General features: G+C 42.3%; 1 protein-coding gene across 1 annotated transcript in view; it reads left to right on the top strand.

Annotated features, from left to right (window-relative positions):
• The window catches only part of ubxn8 (UBX domain protein 8), a 43,968-nt gene extending 26,670 nt beyond the window's left edge, over positions 1–17,298 (top strand). The window contains exon 8 of the mRNA XM_039758785.1: positions 15,428–17,298. Coding sequence (XP_039614719.1) covers positions 15,428–15,589 — 162 coding nt within the window. The 3' untranslated portion in view covers positions 15,590–17,298. The remainder of the gene's footprint in view (positions 1–15,427) is intronic.
• Positions 17,299–19,037: the final 1,739 nt, after the last annotated feature.

Below are 19,037 nucleotides of genomic sequence, written 5' to 3'. Positions count from 1 at the left end.
GTGATTGTTTTTGCAGTGTTAGATGTCATCACGCCTGTGGCAGGAGAGCAATCGATGTCTAGATTTAAAACGTAATTAAAGTCACCAACCATTATAATTTTATGAGTGCTTACATTGGGAATGGATGCAAATACGTTCTGGATGAAGTCATCCACATTGGGTGTGTGGATATTTATCTAAATTACAGTTAAATAAATTACCCATGACGATCACGTATTGCCCTTCAGGATCAGATACTACATCTGATACTACAAATGAGATAGATAGATACTTTATTAATCCCAAGGGGAAATTCACATAATCCAGCAGCAGTATACTGATACAAAAAACAGTATTAAATTAAAGAGTAATAAAAATGCATGTAAAAGCAGACAATAACTTTGAATAATGTTAGCATTTACTGTCCTGGGTGGAATTGAAGAGTCGCATAGTGTGGGGGAGGAACGATCTCCTCAGTCTGTCAGTTGAACAGGACAGTAACAGCAGTTTGTCGTTGAAGCTGCTCCTCTGCCTGGAGATGACACTGTTCAGTGGATGCAGTGTATTCTCCATGATTGACAGGAGCTTGCTTAGTGCCCGTCGCTCTGCTACAGATGTTAAACTGTCCAGCTTTATTCCTACAATAGAGCCTGCCTTCCTAACAAGTTTGTCCAGGTGTGAGACGTCCTTCTTTATGCTGCCTCCTCAGCACTCCACCGCGTAGAAGAGGGCACTCGCCACAACCGTCTGGTAGAACATCTGCAGCATCTTATTGCAGATGTTAAAGAACGCCAACCTTCTAAGGAAGTATAGTCCGCTCTGTCCTTTCTTATACATAGCATCAGTATTGGCAGACCAGTCCAGTTTGTCATCCAGCTGCACTCCCAGGTATTTATATGTCTGTACCCTCTGCACACAGTCTCCTCTGATGATCATGGGGTCCATGAGGGTCCTGGGCCTCCTAAAATCCACCACCAGTTCCTTGGTCTTGTTGGTGTTCAGGTGTAAGTGGTTTGAGTCGCACTATTTAACAAAGTCTTTGATTAGCTTCCTGTACTCCTCCTCCTCCTGCCCACTCCTGATGCAGCCCACAATGGCAGTGTCGTCAGCGAACTTTTGCACGTGGCAGGACTCCGAATCATATTGGAAGTCTGATATATATAGGCTGAACAGGACTGGAGAAAGTACAGTCCCCTGCAGCGCTCCTTTGTTGCTGACCACAATGTCAGACCTGCAGTTCTCAAGACGCACATACTGAGGTATGTCTGTAAGATAGTCCACTATCCATGCCACCAAGTGTGAATCTACTCTCATCTCAGTCAGCTTGTCCCTAAGGAGCAGAGGTTGGATGATGTTGAATGGTGGTGGTTCTATGTATAAGAATACCCACACCTCTAGTTTTCTTTGTAAAGCTGGAATGGAATATTTGGCCAGTCCAGTCTCTGTGCAGCCGGACCTGATGCTTGCTTACTAAGTGGGTCTCCTGTAAAACTACTACTTTAGTGTTTAGACCTGTTAGGTGGGAGAATACTTTCTTTCTCTTTAACTCGTGATTGAGACCTTAAACATTCCAGCTCACAAAGTTAACTGGTGATCTTTTGTTGACATTCTGTAGTCTTAATTTAAGATAGTAGTATATTATTAAATAAGACAGCTTTTACCTTAATTTCCAATTTTTTCAGGTGTTATTGCCATGAAGCCTATTGTTACGTTGGCTAATACAATTATAAGGATTAATAGGATAGATAAGAAATAGCTTGCTCTCTTTCTTTCCCCCCCAGTCACCCTGCCCTCCCATTTTGCCTCCCCAAGTGAGGCTAAACCACACTTCATAAAGTTCCAGTCCTCTGACATATCTAGAAACAGAGCATGTCCAAAAAAAAACAACCCCTTCAGCAGCGTTGCATGAGGAATAAAATAAGGATATCTAATAATCATACAGTCCAATTAATATAAACATAAAATGTAATCTTAAACAGTTTGAGAAAGTAAAACCAGGGAATGATGTTAAACAGTAGACCTGGGGCCTCATGTATAAACGGTGCGTACGCACAGAAATGTTGCGTAAGAACTTTTCCACATTGAAATCACGATGTATAAAACCTACACTTGGCGTAAATCCACGCACTTTTCCACGGTACCTCATACCTTGTCGTACGCAAGTTCTCCACTCGGTTTTGCAGACTGGCGGCACCCAGCGTCAAAGCAGTGCTACTGTTCCTGTGTGGTTACACCTTATTTTCCTGACGCGGCTTTATAAATACACCGAAACTAACCGCATATTGTTTATTAGTGTAATGCATCTGATTGTAATTAACTTGTAACAATATAATGGTAGAGGGAACAGCCATAGTATTCCAAATACCATAACTGCTTTAGCGTTGTTACTCTCACTTCTTCTTCTTCTTCTTCTTCTTCTTTCAGCTCTTCTTGTTAGGAGTTGCCACAGCGGATCATCTTTTTCAATATTTCTCTCACTGCACCACTCAGAGTATTTATATCACTGTATCTGAGTGTGAATCACAGCAGCAGCTGATCGGAAAGGGAATTATCGGTATACAGCTTCAAGGACACACTGTCTCAGCCACTGCAAAATGTTTTAAAGCCTTTCCTGTACGGACCTCGCGGTTCAGAAACAGAAACGATATCATTTATAAGGTGAAATTCAGCAAAATATGTTTATTAAATTATACAGATAAAACTTTAACTTCATTTAAATAATCTATATTCTTCACTGGGAGTGTCGTTAAGGATAGAATAATTAAACATGTACTACGAAGACATTTCAATGTTCTTTAAACGTTTTGAAGAATCGGCGCTAAGCTTACAGATGGCTTAACGTCTATTACAGAGCTGATTGTAGGGTGATCGGTTACTTGGGTAAAGAAAAGCACTGACTGCAGTGACGGCTACGCCAATATATATTGAATATAAAACAGAAAGAGAAAATAACAACACAGCTAAAAACACAGCGACAAATTTCAGCAAAAGTTAAATGCTTGTGTCATGAGCACGAGGCGGCTATGCAGCCATCCACTGTGCATAAGCTACCTTACTGACGGGCGGAGGAGCCACCGATTCTTCCTCTGCCCAGTGCCACCACAAGCCTAGAGCCGCCCTGATTGTACTGCTGCAATAAATTATTTCATCAAGTGAAACACATGTTTAATAACGTGCTTTAACTCCTATCATCATGAAAATGACATCACGTATACATCTCAGTATTTTAGTTATTCAGAGAACTGTAATATTACGAATGTAATTGATTCTGTGTCCAGTTGGAGGAAGAGAGCCGGTTTAAAAGCAAGTAGTGATTCACACACACAGAGCACATAGAAGATCAAATACAAAACAAAGCATTTAACGTGCTACTTTAATTACGATGTGATTTGAGAAACTGGTTAATTAAACGATTTTAAGATGAAGTTTATGATGTTCTACTTTAATGACAAAATAAACTACGTGATTAAAGTGGAAATGTCGAGATTGAAGTTGACATTTCGTGCTTTTTCCCACCGTGTGCCTTTTTTTTCTGTACCCTAATAAGCTTTCATATGACACTCAGACAGTGGGCTTACAACTCGGCTTTTCACGCGACTTTGATATGTGACTTCTTTTTATTTCCGCACTGTGCGATTTGTGAATGTGAGCTTTCAAGTTTCTCCAACACGCTATGTCACTCGATCAACTTCCTTTTGTTGATTAAACCACGGTTTATTTGAACAAATAGTATGTTTTTCCTTTGCCTCCACTTGGTATTCGCTGAAATTCTTATATTTTCCCCGTGCTTTTCCCATTGTCTTTTCACAGAAGGCTGCGCTAAAGGGCGATTTATATTGATTTGCATATTCAAATAGGCGTAATTCTGGGAGGATTTGGGCGTTACATAATGCGCGTGCACGAGCGTTAGTTTTCACGCTGGTCGGGATTTATGTAGCGGAAGAACGTGGAAGTTGGAGTACGCACAGATTCCTGCATCTGGATTTTTCTGTGCGTAAGCACATTTCAGCTTTTGTGCTTACGCCATGTTATAGTGCGAGTTCTACGCACGGCGTTGTACATGAGGCCCCTGGATAAGCAGATAACATTTGATAGTAAGCCCTAATACAATGAACCAAGGGTATGATGTTACAGTCCACTATGAAGAAAAGAAAACAAAAACATACATGCACCTAACTACAAGGTCACAGGGGTGTACTGGAGCCAATGCCAACCAACACAGGGCGCGGGGCAGGAAACAAACCCCGGGCAGGGCGCCAGCCCACCGCAGGGCACAATACACATATTATTGTAATTAAAACATAAAAAATGGCAGATAAGGAAATAGAATTATAATTTTGGAATGAGTTTCATTGCAAATGGATCCTACAGCAGGTAAGATCTTCTTTGCCATGCCAGAGAGAGATAGAGAGGTTAGGAGCACGCACTGATACAGCACATTGCCGCACCCTCCACTTGACAAACCAACTCAGAATCCAGATTAGGACTCGAGTGCAGCCATGCAATGGGTGACACCTCGGCACCCCACTAGTTCAGATGGAATGGGACTGTGTGAGGTGTTTTTATGGTGGCTGGATTGCCAATTCTGCCACCAACCCCCAAGTTTTCCCCTGCAGGTTGGAGGGCCGACATGCAGGGCTGGATGCAGATTAACGTCACACCCAGGACGGAGCAATTGACGTGCCAGGCAACAAAGCAACTCACAATTGTGTTTTAAACGTGTCGCAATCACTTTTCTTATCTCTTTTTCTGCTTCCTTCATTGTAGTAAAAATGTAGAACTTGCCATGAATGTCCACTTTCAGTTTGGCAGGATAAAAGAGGCTGTATCTGATCTCGACTTTCCATAAGTGTTGTTTAATGCTGTAAAATATTGCATATTTTGCAGATGTTGAGGGTGAGAAATCAGTGAAAATACGAATGTGGTTATTTTCATATATAATCTCTTGTTTCTGTCTGAGAAGTAACAATGTATGTAGTTTAAACTGTAGTTTTTTAAAACACACAATGAAAGTTCTAGCCTTTGAGGTATTTGCCCAGAGGGGACTGGGCAGTCTAATGGTCTGGAATCCCTACAGATTTTATGTTTTTCTGCAACCGTCTGAAGTTTTTTTTTTTTCTTCTGTCCACCCTGGCCATTGGACCTTACTCTTATTCTATGTTAATTAATGTTGACTTATTTTATATTCTTATTGTGTCTTTTATTTTTCTATTCTTTATTATATAAAGCACTTTGAGCTACATTTTTTGTATGAAAACGTGCTATAAATAAATGTTGTTATTCGATCCACGTATGCGGTAAGCTGCTGCTATCTCTGTGTTTGATTTGAAATCTTCTCCAATTATTTTAGAGAATAGTTCAGCTATGAATTTCACTGGTTTTGGACTTTTGCAATTTTTCAGGGAGACCTTCGATTCTGATACTATTCATTCTGCATCCATCTTCCAGTGCAGCTAGTCTGTCTCCAAGCACTTTGCATTCTGAATTTGCAGCCATTGCTTTTTCATCAGCAGTAGATGCCAGTTGTTCCATTATTTCAATACGAGTCATGGACGTTTGTTTAACGTCTTCAAACTGAGCTCCAAGAACTCTAAACTTATTCTCAAATTTAGATGCATTATCCTGTATTTTTTCCTCAATCTTTTCTAGCATACCTTTAAAGGCTGCCTGAAAGCGATTACTTAAATGGGTTTCCTGGACTTTAATATCCTGAAACAGCTTCTTGTTTGTCTTGTGTGTGTCCTTTATTTCTTTCCTTATATCATTTATGTCCTTCTTTTTTTTTTATTATCCTTGAGCTCCTTTATGTCTTGAGCGGTGGTAGTTGCAGCGATCGTTGCCTTCAGCTCGGACAGATCATTTCGGTCTTCCCCGAACTCCAAGTAGTTATGCCCAGTTGCAGCCAGTGTTACTGGCTCACGAGGGGTAGATGACAACACAGAAGGTAAGGCCATTTTCAGTTTCACTGGGCCTTCTGGAATTGGCGAATATCCCAGACCGAATCACTGAAAACTTTTGCTCCCACTTTCACTCTCGGCTAGAGATGATGCAGCAGCGTCAGCAAGCCCTGGGAAATCTGTGCTTTCACCTATGTGTTTATAAAATTTACAACAACAACTTGTTTGAAGTTGACATCTGTTTAGATTTGGATGAAGCTTTAGCTATCTTTTCCGTTTCTTTCTGAGTCATTTTTCTGCCACTTGTATACTGCTTGTTTATACTGTAATTGATCCCACTGGTTGAGAAAATACAGGATATCTCAGAATAATAAAAATAAAATCGAAAAAATAAGTCCGCTGCGAACAGAGTTCTGCCTCAACTTTTTTGCATTCACGCACTTTTAAAGTTTTCTACTGTTCCTGTTGTGAAACTGAAAACATTTGATAGACAGTGTGGTGTAGTCTTAAAGGCATTGGACTTCAGATCCCGCTACTGACACTGTGTAATCATGAGCAAGTCACTTCACCAGCTGGTACTCCAAAAACCAAAAGAAAGGTAACCAATTATATCAAATACCAAAATGATGCATGTGCTTTTGCAGTGTTGTATCAGACAGATTGTTGTCTCTTTTCTTTAACCACTGGATACTGCTGTGATAATCAACTCAACTGTATTTACTACAATAATACATCGTTAAGTGGGTTAGAACATAACACTCCACTAGATTCTTCTCAAGATGGTAGTTCCCCAGTACACTGTACATATGCAATAGTCAAGTCCCGAGCATGAGTCCTGTGTTGCAGTGGCATCAGCTGATTCCAAAGTATTATTCAGGGCAAGGGATGTGCACCCAAGTTACTGGAGATTTTATTTTGAAAAAACTTTCACTTCTCCCATAGTTTGTTTTGGTTTGATTACTTAATACTGGTTGACTGTTACAAGCTGTGCTTATCGCCAGCAGCAGCCAAGTTGATTTTATATCGGTTTTTCTGTGCTGACATTCACATTGGTGAACATACAGGTATAATGCATTCACTTGAACAGAACTCATTCTATAGAAACACATATTTTGAGGCATGATGCCATATGCAATGTGAACAACTCGCACCAAGAATTAATAAGCTAGCACGTGGAATGTATGCATTATCTAGTTGGTTTTTGAAAGGCTTACATACTTACTGACAAAGTCGAACTCTTGTGTAGAGGAATAGGTTTTCCTTTATATTAACTTTACTTAACATTTGACACTGGCTCAATAGCACCCTCTAGAGACCATAGCTGATGTATGTATAACTGACCAGGTACTTCAAACCTACTCAGCAATATCACATAAAAGAAAAAAACGCTTATATGACTCACCGCTAACTGAGGGCTACAGAAGAGTTACACAAAGGAGTACCTCAACAAGGTACCCGTAATGTCATTTACTGTATGTCCAAATAAGGTGGTGTGACTGCGTTATTCTTCAGAGGTTTTGTGTACACAGTTGTCTTGTCTGATACAAAATATTTAAAATTCTGTTACATACTTATAAATCTCCTTATAAAGCTGCTTTATTCAACTCTCCAGACTACTTTTGTGCATGTTTGCATGGTTTACCTTTTATGACAGCCTTCTTATGATGTTGCAGAACTCTAAGAAGTTTTGTAGCTGGACATTTGGGTAAGTGCGGAGTGGTGGCTCTGAGGCTAAGGATCTGCGCTGGTATCCAGAAGGTTGCTGGTTCAAATCCCCGTCACTGACAAAAGAGATCCTACTCTGCTGGTCCCTTGAGCAAGGCCCTTAACTTTCAATCGCTCCAGGGGCGCTGTACAATGGCTGACCCTGCACTCTGACCCCAAGGGGTATGCGAAAACTTAACAAATTCCTAATACAAGAAATTGTATAAGGCAAAATAAAGAACAAAAAAAATGCACTGAATCTCAGTTTTATAGATGTGATGAGTGGTCCATTGTGCAGAGTAATTTTTTAAATAAATAATCGCGTCCCCGTAAAGGTGCAGGACTCCAATCGGGTGTAGGTGTGCGTGGAGTGTATTTCAATCTGCGGTTAATTGAGGTGCAGGCTGATCACTCCGCACACACTTGCATAGGATGGCGGATTAGTCGGGCACCTCAGTGGGGCAGTGGTGAGAATGGCGCCTCGCACCTGCACCCAATCAGGCAGCAGAGTTAAAAAGGGCCTGTACAGGACAGAAGGGGAGAGTGGAGGTTAAAGGGTGGAAGGGCAGGAGTGAGTGATTGCCGGTGAGATGGGAGGAAGCAGTTGGACGGGAATGGAACCTCAGGTGAGGAGCATGTGGCCGGCGCTTGAGGGGGCTGAGGGTTGCTTCTGCCTAGCATAGTCGCAGGAGCAGCATTACTCCGGGGGTCCTCCCACACAAGACTGGGGAATAGCCCAAAGGAAGCGAGACTGAGGTGGCAGGGACTTGAGCACATAAGGTTTTCTGAGCCTGTTGGTTGACATCTCTCTGTGCTGCAAGATCCATATAGGAAAAGCCAGAGAGACCTCTGTTTTAAAGGGAAGCACAGGGGACAGTGATTTTTAAAGAAGTGACACCCACAAGGGTCTGAGAGTGTGAAGTCGCCCTGCACCATCACAATAGAATTACATAATTATGGTCTACATATTCATTTACTGAATTGCATAATACCCTTCTAGGGTTGCAAAGAGCCAGTGCTAATCCCCGCAGCACTTGATACAAACCAAACCCTGCATGGGAGGGATCACTCATGAATTCTGGGTCGACTTAATTGACATCTTTTACATGTGCAAAGGAAAACTGGAGAAATAACGTGTGAAGCCACTAGGGGGTGTACAGCCGCCCTAACGCGGACACACGCAGGCAGGACACAGGTTCAAACTCAACACCCGGTTTATTTAAAGTGCACAAAACACCAACACTGCAACACACCTTTATACAGTCCCTTCTTTCCGCCAGTCTATCTGCCTCCAATCCTCCTCAGGCTTTGTCTTCTTCGTCACGACTTTGGCCAGTCAATGGAGTGAGGCAGCTCCTCTTATTCAGGTCCCGGGAGTGCTCCAGGTGGCTCATCATTATTACCTGGAATCAGGGCTCTGCACCTCCCCCTGGCGGCGCCCACGGAACCCAACAGAGCTTCACCAAACTACAGCTCCTGACATGCCCTGCAGCAATCTGTGGTGCCACGGTCGCCCAAGAAGGCAGCCCTCTAGTGTCCCGAGGAGGTATTGCCTCACCAGTGCTCTCTCCCTTGGTCCTTTCATTCTATTGGACTCCCAGCCAGGTGTAGTGGCCGTGGCCGCCCATCACTCATGTAACCATTGGTAGAATGAGCAAAAATGACTGTTTTTCAAACCTAACCTACACCAACAGTGAGGCAGCAGCACTTGCCACAGTTAGTTACAGCTCAAACAGTATGTGCCATAAGTACTTGTAATTGTAACATCTTCCCCAGCCTTCTGTTACATTATAAAATGATACGCTGTTGAAACATTGTGTAGTCATTGACTAGAATGAATTTCTCAAAAAAAGCCAGTAAAAGCAGGGTGAAGGCTCTGCAGTCAGTTCCTCCATCCACATTTTGTGAACATTCCAACAAGTTTCCAAAGTTAAATGTTTAATGAATGCTAATGTGTTTCCTTTGTTCTAATTGGTGGTGTTTTACTTACCAGTTTTGAAAAATATATGCAGATTGAAATTTATGAATGTCATTAGCAATCGGGGAGTAAAGCAGCTTGGCTTGAAAAGCTCCCTTCAAGTATGGAAATATGATTTTTTTTTTTTTAAGTAAAACTACGGGGCTTTACCCTGCTCCACTTTGCTCGCCAGCCCCCCCCCACCCCACCCGATCTGTGCTACACGCCAGCCACTTTGCGTCTCTGTCACTTGTGTATGTGGATTTCACTTTCACCAAACAACAAATCTTTTAATTTTTGCAGATCCGCCTCTTCATTGGGAAGAAACACAACTTTTCCCTGATGGCAACATGAATTAGACGATCTGCAAGTCTCCGAGTTAAAGTTTAAATCCGATGTATTTGATCTCTTTTCGCTGTTCTGTTATTTCACTGAGTAATAATTTCTGCTTGTTTGTGCTAATGCGATCTTTACTCTCATTTTTTTGAGACTTTCGGATTTTAGTACGTTCATTATCTCTAACCTGCTCTACATGTGTATCGCGGCAATGTTTTTGAATTCTTTACAACGTTCTACTTTGTCATCTACTCTGTCTTTTATTTCCGGCCCTGGGCTTGGTTAAATCTCTTGGCACAAAGTCTTGACTCGCGGGACGTGAAAGTCTCTCTCTGAAAAAGTCTCATCTCATCCCAGGCTAAAAAGTCTCATCTCGTCCCAGGCTAAAAAGTCTCGTCTCATCCCAGGATTTTTTTATGGTAATAGAGAGATTAGTCATTATATTGTCCACATTCAATCTACAAGAAACCAAGCAAAACATGCTGTCTTAAAAGAATAAGGTCTGAGCAGTTAAATGCAATGTTTCCAAAATGAGAGGCCGCACATTCAAATCAGAAATGTAGGTGTTCAATGCCGTGGTCACTTTGAAAGGCTGTGCTGTTCCAAGTTGAATTGCAATGCTTGTAAAGAGAGCTCCACCTTCAGTTTTCAAGCTTGTCTTCTAAAAAGCACAGCCCTCTGCATTTGAAAGCATCCTCTAAAAGTAGAGTAGCACCCTGTGGGTGGCCAGTGTGGCCAAAAGTCTGTCCAGCTGTATGTGACAGAGTGTGCTTGTGGGGGGCAGCTGAGCATTCAGCACAATGGGTGAGCATCCTGTTGCTGCAGCCTTCACGCTGACTATAAATTCAAGAGGCTGTGCTGTCAAGTGTTTATGTAATAGCACTTAAAGAATATTACACGGTACTTAGTAGGCAGCAGAGTGTGGCTGTTCTGCTGATTCATTGTCTGCCTTATAAGTGCTAGCATAAAAATGGAAAAGACTTTGTATCAAAGTTTTCTTTTAGCTATCCAATATATATATATATATATATATATATATATATATATATATAAAGGTCCCATTTAAAAAAAATTCAATGGACAATAAAAGATTATTCCTACATATTTAATCTATAATCATTATAACAATTTTGGCAAAGACAAGGTGTTATTGAAAAGCACATTTTAACAGAAGAACTGCGAGATCAGGGTTCAGCTTGCGACCTGGAGGCTCTCTATGGAGTCCGTACATTTGTTGTTCAGGTGACTTTTATTGAGGAGCTGCTCTTTCCAACTTCATGCCAATTACAAGCATTATAGGTGGTTTGTTATTTCTAAATTGGTGTCGGTGTGTGTGCGATTACAGTCTACCGTAGGACCATGCTAGGATTCCAATCAGGGTTGGCGCCTGCTTTTTGCTTGGCACAACAAGAACAAGCTGTGGCTGCCCATGATGCTGTAATGGAAAAAGTAGGCTAGGAAAAACATGAATATTAATGAAGGAAGAGAAATTGCTGACTTTTTTAAATGGAGCTCTGATATAAGCAATGATATTTTCCAAAATTACATTTCTCCAGCTATATGTGTGCCAAGGCAGACAGCGCCGACGTCATGTCAGTACATGTAAAGATGTCACCATTAGACAGACATTGGGTAGCCATTGCCACAGTGCTCTGGGCCTGCAATCATTGAAGAGCCCCATACAGAAATAATTGAGCCGGACTGAATTTATTGCAGATGTGAATATAAATTGCTTTCTCAAACAAAAAGTGGGATAGTAAAACCACTTTAGTGTTTGCTATTATTTGAATACATTATACGCTTTTACTATCTCACTTGGTTAGTTAATGTCTCTAAACTGGGCCTGTAGGAATTACATTTTAAAGAGAAAGAGAACAACACAAGAAAATATTCTGTTTGTCTTCTCAATTTCACGTACAGGAAATCAAAAAAGCAATCGGTCAAAATCTGAACATTTTAGGAAATGCTTAAATTCACACTTCAAGTCTTTTCAACACTTGATAGATAGATAGGTAGGTAGGTAGATAGATACTTTATTATCAACAGGGGTAAAAAGAATATTTGGAAATATTGTGGCTGTTCACATCAACTCCTGCAAGTTTGAGAGGTCAGGATGCCTGTTATCAATTTTGATACAGAAAGGAGGTGCAGGGAAAGCACAACATTATGAGCATGTGCACCAGTAATAACGTAGGTTTACAGAGGATTGTATTTAGAATATACTGTACAGTAATCCCTCGCTATATCGCGCTTCGACTTTCGCGGCTTCACTCTATCGCGGATTTTAAATGTAAACATATCTAAATATATATCACAGATTTTTCGCTGGTTCGTGGATTTCTGCGGACAATGGGTCTTTTAATTTATGGTACACGCTTCCTCAGTTTGTTTGCCCAGTTGATTTCATACAAAGGACGCTATTGGCGGATGGCTGAGAAGCTACCCAATCAGAGAATGTATTACGTATTAACTAAAACTCCTCAATGATATACGATATGCTTCCCACGCGGTGCTTCACACACTTCAAAGCTCTAACAGCCCGTATTGATTTTTGATTGTTTGCTTTTCTCTGTCTCTCTCTGACATTGTCTGCTCCTGACGGAGGGGGTGTGAGCAGAGGGCCTGTTTGCTTAGAAGATACGGACACTTCTGTAAAAAATGCTGAAAGACTACCTTCACATTGATCCCTTCATTGTGCCGCTTCATCGCGGTGCTTTGACTTAAAAGCCCAACAGCACGTATTGGTTTTTGATTGTTTGCTTTTCTCTCGCTCTCTGACATTCTCTGCTCCTGACGACACTCCTTTGAAGAGGAAGATATGTTTGCATTCTTTTAATTGTGAGATGGAGCAGTCATCTCTGTCTTGTTATGGAGCACAGTTTAAACCTTTGACTACAGGGTGTTATTTCATGTCTAGAGGGCTCTAATAATGTTAAAAAATGTATTTAGAAGGTCGTAAAATGGTTTTCTATGCTCTAACTGTGAAAATATTAGATTTATAAATAAAGAATACTACTTCGCGGAAATTCATTTATCGCGGTAGAGTCTGGAACGGATTAACCGTGATAAACGAGGGTTTACTGTATTGGTTCTGAGGTAACATTGCAGTATTAATTTTATTATTAATGTGGGTTCCTAGGTGTCTGGATTTACAGCACTTACCATTTCTGCTTTCTAATTTAGGACCTAGAGGTGAACATATGGCAAAAAGAGAAACACTGTGATCGTTACACCATTTCATTCTCCTCCCCAGATTACCATCCTGTCTCTGTATTGTGCGTTCGTGTGCCCCCTTCAGCCCTGTATTCATTCCTTCAAAGGCTGAGTCTCACCTTGTGCCTTCAGAAAATAGATGGCTAGGCAAATAGATACTTAACATTATGCTAGAGAGAGCGTAACTAAAGTATGTAATTATTAGTCCCAAGGGGGCCTTTTGTTTTTTACAGAAACTCGAGAAATGTTACAACAAACAACAACAACAACATACAAAACACACAACAAAGGTTTACTAAAGATGAGAGCAGTCAGGGTGAGCCATTATAAAGGCGCATTGCCGTTGGTCTAAAGGAGCCCCAGTAGCATTTTCTGACCCTCTTCTGCTGAATAATTTGTTCGGTGAAAGTACTCAAAGCTAGTGTGTCATAGAGGGCGGATGTGCTGTATTGTTCATAAAGGCCCTCGGTTTGGTTTCCATTCTCTTGCCCGCCTTTTTTAAGTAGCTTGTGTGTTCGGTGGGCGATGTCACTGGTTTCTAGTAGGCAGTTTTCTCCTGTTCCCAGGGATCTTTGTTATATGTAGTTATCTACAAACGTTTAACTTAATGGCTGTTTGTTTACTAATGCATTACCACTGATTCTCCTGCATACGCATGGACACACACTTCAAGTTCAGCCTTCTTGTCACATGTATATGCTGTGAACAAAGCACTATATGGGCGCCTGGCCTGGCACAGATTCACACTGAGGCATGTGTGGAAATAATACGTTTTTTATTTTTCTCTTCAGCCGTGGGGCATGTCTTCCCCGTGTCCCACAGACCCAACACAGTCCCAAAACACCAAATACCACTACAGCAATCCTTCCTCTGCCATGACCACTCCTCCCAGGTAACCTCATCCTCTTCCTCCTAATTCTGGCTCCTGAGTGGTGGATGTGGGCCCTTTTTATAGCCCACCCGGCTAATTGCACTTCCGGGCGGGGCTGTAGAGGTGTCCATAACGGCTCCGGGATCCACGCAGCACCCCCTGGCGCCCCAGATCCCCACAGGGTTGTGGAGAACTCCATCTCCCATGGAGCCTTGCGGGAAACTGAGGCATCAGCGTCACCCAGGGAGGCTGCCACCAAGCTTCCTGGGGGAGGCTCTGACGAGACCACGGCTGCTCCCCTAGAACATATGCAGAAGAAGAACATATGCCGATCGCCCGCCATAACGCACACACTTGCAGAAACATAGCGAAATAAATTTTCCTGCCAAAAAAAAAACAAAACAAAAAACAAAACTCCCAATAGTAAATCTGAGCTCATTGGCACTCACTGCTCCCCCAATGCCCACCTCCAAAGAGCATTACTTTGATACAAGATGACAGTTTCTTCATTTTTAATAGGCATGAGAATACTGTGCATTTGACAGATTTAATAACTTGTTTTATTCTTATTCATTTGTGGATTATTGTTCAGTATCAATTAAAGTTAAGCCTGCTTCATGAACTAGGCCTGCAGAGCCTGACATTTGTCATTGTTATATCTCAATTGCGACTAGCGGGTGGCCTCTGACATTGATTTGATACTGAGGGTTAGGGCTGGGTAATACGGCAACAAAATAAAACCTTGATTTTCTTATGATTTATGGACAATTTATGATTTATTTCAAAACTTTCAGCCTCCTATTTAAAGTACAGTGGTCCATCGGAGCTTGATGTCACTATCCTTTCAGCAAACTACCCATACCTCACACCGCCGAGCTTATGGCACTGTCACCATCCCCAGTCCGCACCCCTTGGCATCTCAAGAGTGGGCTCGGGGGCTGATGGACATCCTCAGTTTCCACACTAGCTGATTATAGTGTTTGCTCGACTGTTTAATTGTACCATTTCATAAAAAAAAAAAATGGTGATGTTTTTATTTTTTTGACTCGTAAAAATTGCTGAGTCCTAACCGAGGGTCAGTTAACCCATCCATCCATCCACCCACCAGGACTTGGTGTGACTTGCACAAGACCCAAGGGCAGTGTGATTCTGAGTAGCATCGATTGGCGTTGATTCAGATCTCACAGCAGTAAATGTTGAGCTCTAAAGGGGGCTGAAGCCTCCCAGTAGGTCATTTAGTTGAGAAGCAGGATGGCGACACCTTACAGCACAGTTTGAACACACAGACAAAGACGATTTAGTTTTCTATTTCATTGTTTATCATTTGTATATTAAATTGGCATATTTCCTTTTTAGAACTGAACTCCGACGGAGTGCCCACTATCCACAGGCTACTAGTTTTCTGATGTTATCAGCTGCGTTTCTTTCCCAGTATACCTTAATCCTCTGTAAATGTCCATTCACTTACAGGTGCTGATGGACTGGATCCTGAAATTAGGCTACCACCCTGCGATTTACACCATCTACACCACCTATCCCAGAAGGCCCCTTGAAGCCACACAAGAAACAACATTGGGAGACGTCGGTCTAGTAAAAGACATGGTTTTGATCATTGATGAAAAAGACACTTAAGCTTCGGATGCCATAGCTAATGATTAGCTGTTTGGACAGCATAGAAATGGAGAGAATGTGCTGCTGCTTTTCCAAAGGGACATCACTAGTAGACACCTGAAAGAAAACCAAACGACCAGAGGATTGTCACAGCACTCATTTCCACTACATTAGTGTACTTCAGCTTTTCCTGTTACAGTAGGCCAACACAGCCTCCTCCAGTCCATCCTGACGAATACCCAGACGCTCCAAGGACAGTTAAGCAATAAAAATTCTCTGCCGCATTCCAGGTCTGCCCCTCGATCCTCTCCACATGAGCTAAAACCTCAGAAGGCTGATAACCATCTGCTTAAAATATACACACAGCGGTACAGTGAACTTTCACTTCGGAGCTGAAACTTTCAGAATATGCAGCCAAAAGAGCAGTAGCTGACATCGCTCCATTCTTGAAGACCTCCATCAGACTGTTCTGGTTGTCATCTTGTAGTTGCAGAATTATCTGCCAATGAGGTAACATGCCATCCACATTGTCGATCCAACTAACCTGCATGTGTTTGGACTGTGGCAGGAACCTGAAGGAAACCAAGGAGGACATGGTGAGAGCACCAGTGATGCAGACCAGCACTGCTCCACCCTGCCACCCACAGAAAAAGATGCAAAACAAAATGTCAAGTCCACCGGTTCAGAGTGTGAGGCACATCATGGCTACAGGCCCCCAAGATGTGAAGAGGCTGAAAATCAGCGGCTTTCATAGCAGTTTTCCCAGAGCAGGAGCTTTGTTTTCAGGAATCATTGAGGTCCAGTGAGGTATGATGGTGGCCTGTGATGCACTGCATTCCCACCGCACAACAGCAACTGTAACCTTTAAGCAAAATATGTGACATGCAAAAAAGAGGGATGCACTGCGAAGTGTGGTGCGACTGGGAGTTCACAGGGGACCCTCTCCCCACCTTATTGCTTCGATGTGACTGCCGTTTCACAGGGGAGAGGATAACACGGCACACCATAAAGGTAGCTGTGAAGTGTGATGTGGAGCTCCAGCTTCACCAGTAACTCCAAAGTCCACACAACTAACAGATGTGTAAGGTGGCGCCTGTGCTTGTGGCCAACCAATCAGCACAATTCATCGCTGAAGACCCACCCATAATAGTTCCTGATTGAAGGGGAAGGACAAACATGGAGTATGAGCTCAAGAAGGTACCAGGAACTACAAATGACCCAAGTTTCTGTGGTGGGAATGGCACAAATGTTCCCAAGTTTCTACAAATTCCCTGATTCCTAAAAATTTCTCGTGGTGGGAAAGCACCTGACATCACTGCCATCTTGTCTTTTTGCAAAAATCGGTTTATAAATGTGATGCTCTGAGCTGTCTAGATTGTTCCCACCCACTTTTATGCATAGTTCACTTATGGTGGTCTCCTTGTACATCCAGTTTTGCCAGACTAAACCATATGGGGGGTACTGGTGGGAGGTGACGGGGCACACAACAATACATTGTAAAGTTGATTTAAGATTTATAAAGGAATTTAGCACGGGTCATGGAGAATGTACTTTTTGACAAATTCCAACTTTTTTGCCTTTCTAGCCTAAGTAAAATTTTAGTATGAAATCTGAGAGGCTTTATATACGAGACTCCAGGAGTTCCTTCAAACCCAGAGCTCATTTTCACTTATGATTTATTAGTAAAGTTTATATATTGCAAATGGTTTTAGTAAACAAATCATGTTTGAGATCACTGTTACTCATTTATTATAAATAGCATTGTATAATGAATTAATATAGATCAGCATTTGCCCAAATACATGCCTCTCGTGTTCACTTAGGCCTCTTACCTGGTTCTAAAAGAAGCTTTGATCTATGGGTGATGTTGCAAATCCGGGCGGCACGGTGGCACAGTGGTAGCGCTGCTGCCTCGCAGTTAGGAGACCCAGGTTTGCTTCCTGGGTTCTCCCCGTGTCTGCGTGGGTTTACTCCCACAGTCCAAAGACATGCAGGTTAGGTGGATTGGTGATTCTACATTGGCCCTAGTGTGGGCTTGGTGTGTGTCCTGCAGTGGGTTGGCACCCTGCCCAGGATTGGTTCCTGCCTTGTGTTGGCTGGGATTGGCTCCAGCAGACCCCCATGACCCTGTGTTCGGATTCAGCGGGTTGGAAAATGGATGGATGGAAGTTGCAAATCCCGTCAGGAACCTGAGCCCCCCAGTGTTATCTTCATTAGACTCTTAGATTCACTTCCATACAACGGGTGATCAGAAGAGAAGTCCACTGACTACGTGCTGCTAAAGCCGATGTCACATTACATGACTACTAGCCAGAGGGGCTGTCAAATTAGACGACTGCCTTTGGTGATTTCTTTCCAAGGATGTCAGATTACAAAGCTTGGTGACAGCCCTCCAGCAGTGTCACACTCCCAAAGGGTTGCCTGTTCAGCCTTTATCTCTTGGGGCTTTAAAGGCACGGCTGGATCAGCTGCAATCCTGAACTCCCAACATCCCATCACGGCACATAAAACACGCACAAGCAGACAGACGAGAGTCTCTTCTGTTTGGCAGGTTCCTCATTCCTCGTTGCTGTAGCATTTGTGTTGCTTTTCCAGGTGAGTGCTCAGACACTTATGATCAAGACAATGTCAGACTGGTTTAATTTTATTGGGGCGAGTCATTGGGTGTGGCAGTAAATGCAACTGGTACCTTCTAAGATCATCTACGTGCTGCATCTCATGCTGGTGAGGTTGCGTAATGTGACAGGGCCTTTGGAGTCGTTCATATAACATGCCTAACCCCAAAAGAAGAAACCATGAAAACATGCAGCAATCTCACAAAATATCAAATACACACAATTACAATCTACAAGTCTGCAGCCCAGAATTTGTAACGAAAATGGAACAAAACACAGCGTCCAAAAAGATGGGCATGGCTTTCATTTGTCCTACAGTTTTGCTTTGTTCTGATTGGCAGGCCTTTCCACCCCCAAAAGCTGGATTTGCTACTTTGAAGTCTTCTTTTGTTTTCCAGATTACTGTAAACAATCACGGCAGTGGCAGCAAACATCAATGGAAACGGGACGCACCTTAAGACCATTTTCTAGTGACGAGAACAAAACTAATTTTTCCTAAACAAATATGATTACATTTTGAACCCCCCATTTTTTACTCACCTGTTATTTTAAATCTGTGTACTTGTAACTCCATCCGTTTTCTATACCCGCTCATCCAGGCTGAGTCGCAGGGCAGCGGTTGCCAATCCCAGCTCATTTTATTTGTGCAGCCAAAAATTGTTTCTAAAGCAGCTTACCAATCACACTTGGTGGGTTGATGGAGTCCAGCGCCATGCCCGCTCTTGCTGACTGGCATCCTCTTTTTTTTTTGTCCTTTCCAGTCAATTTTGCTTTTAATTATTTTTGAAAGACTATTCTGCCATATAAGTATTTTAGAACAAAACGGATGTTCTCGTAACTTATCTGCATTTTTA

The sequence above is a fragment of the Polypterus senegalus genome, chromosome 7 (assembly GCF_016835505.1).
Source record: "Polypterus senegalus isolate Bchr_013 chromosome 7, ASM1683550v1, whole genome shotgun sequence".
Taxonomy (NCBI): domain Eukaryota; kingdom Metazoa; phylum Chordata; class Cladistia; order Polypteriformes; family Polypteridae; genus Polypterus; species Polypterus senegalus.
Note: the sequence above shows the minus strand (reverse complement) of the source record. Positions and strands in the feature narration are given on the sequence as shown.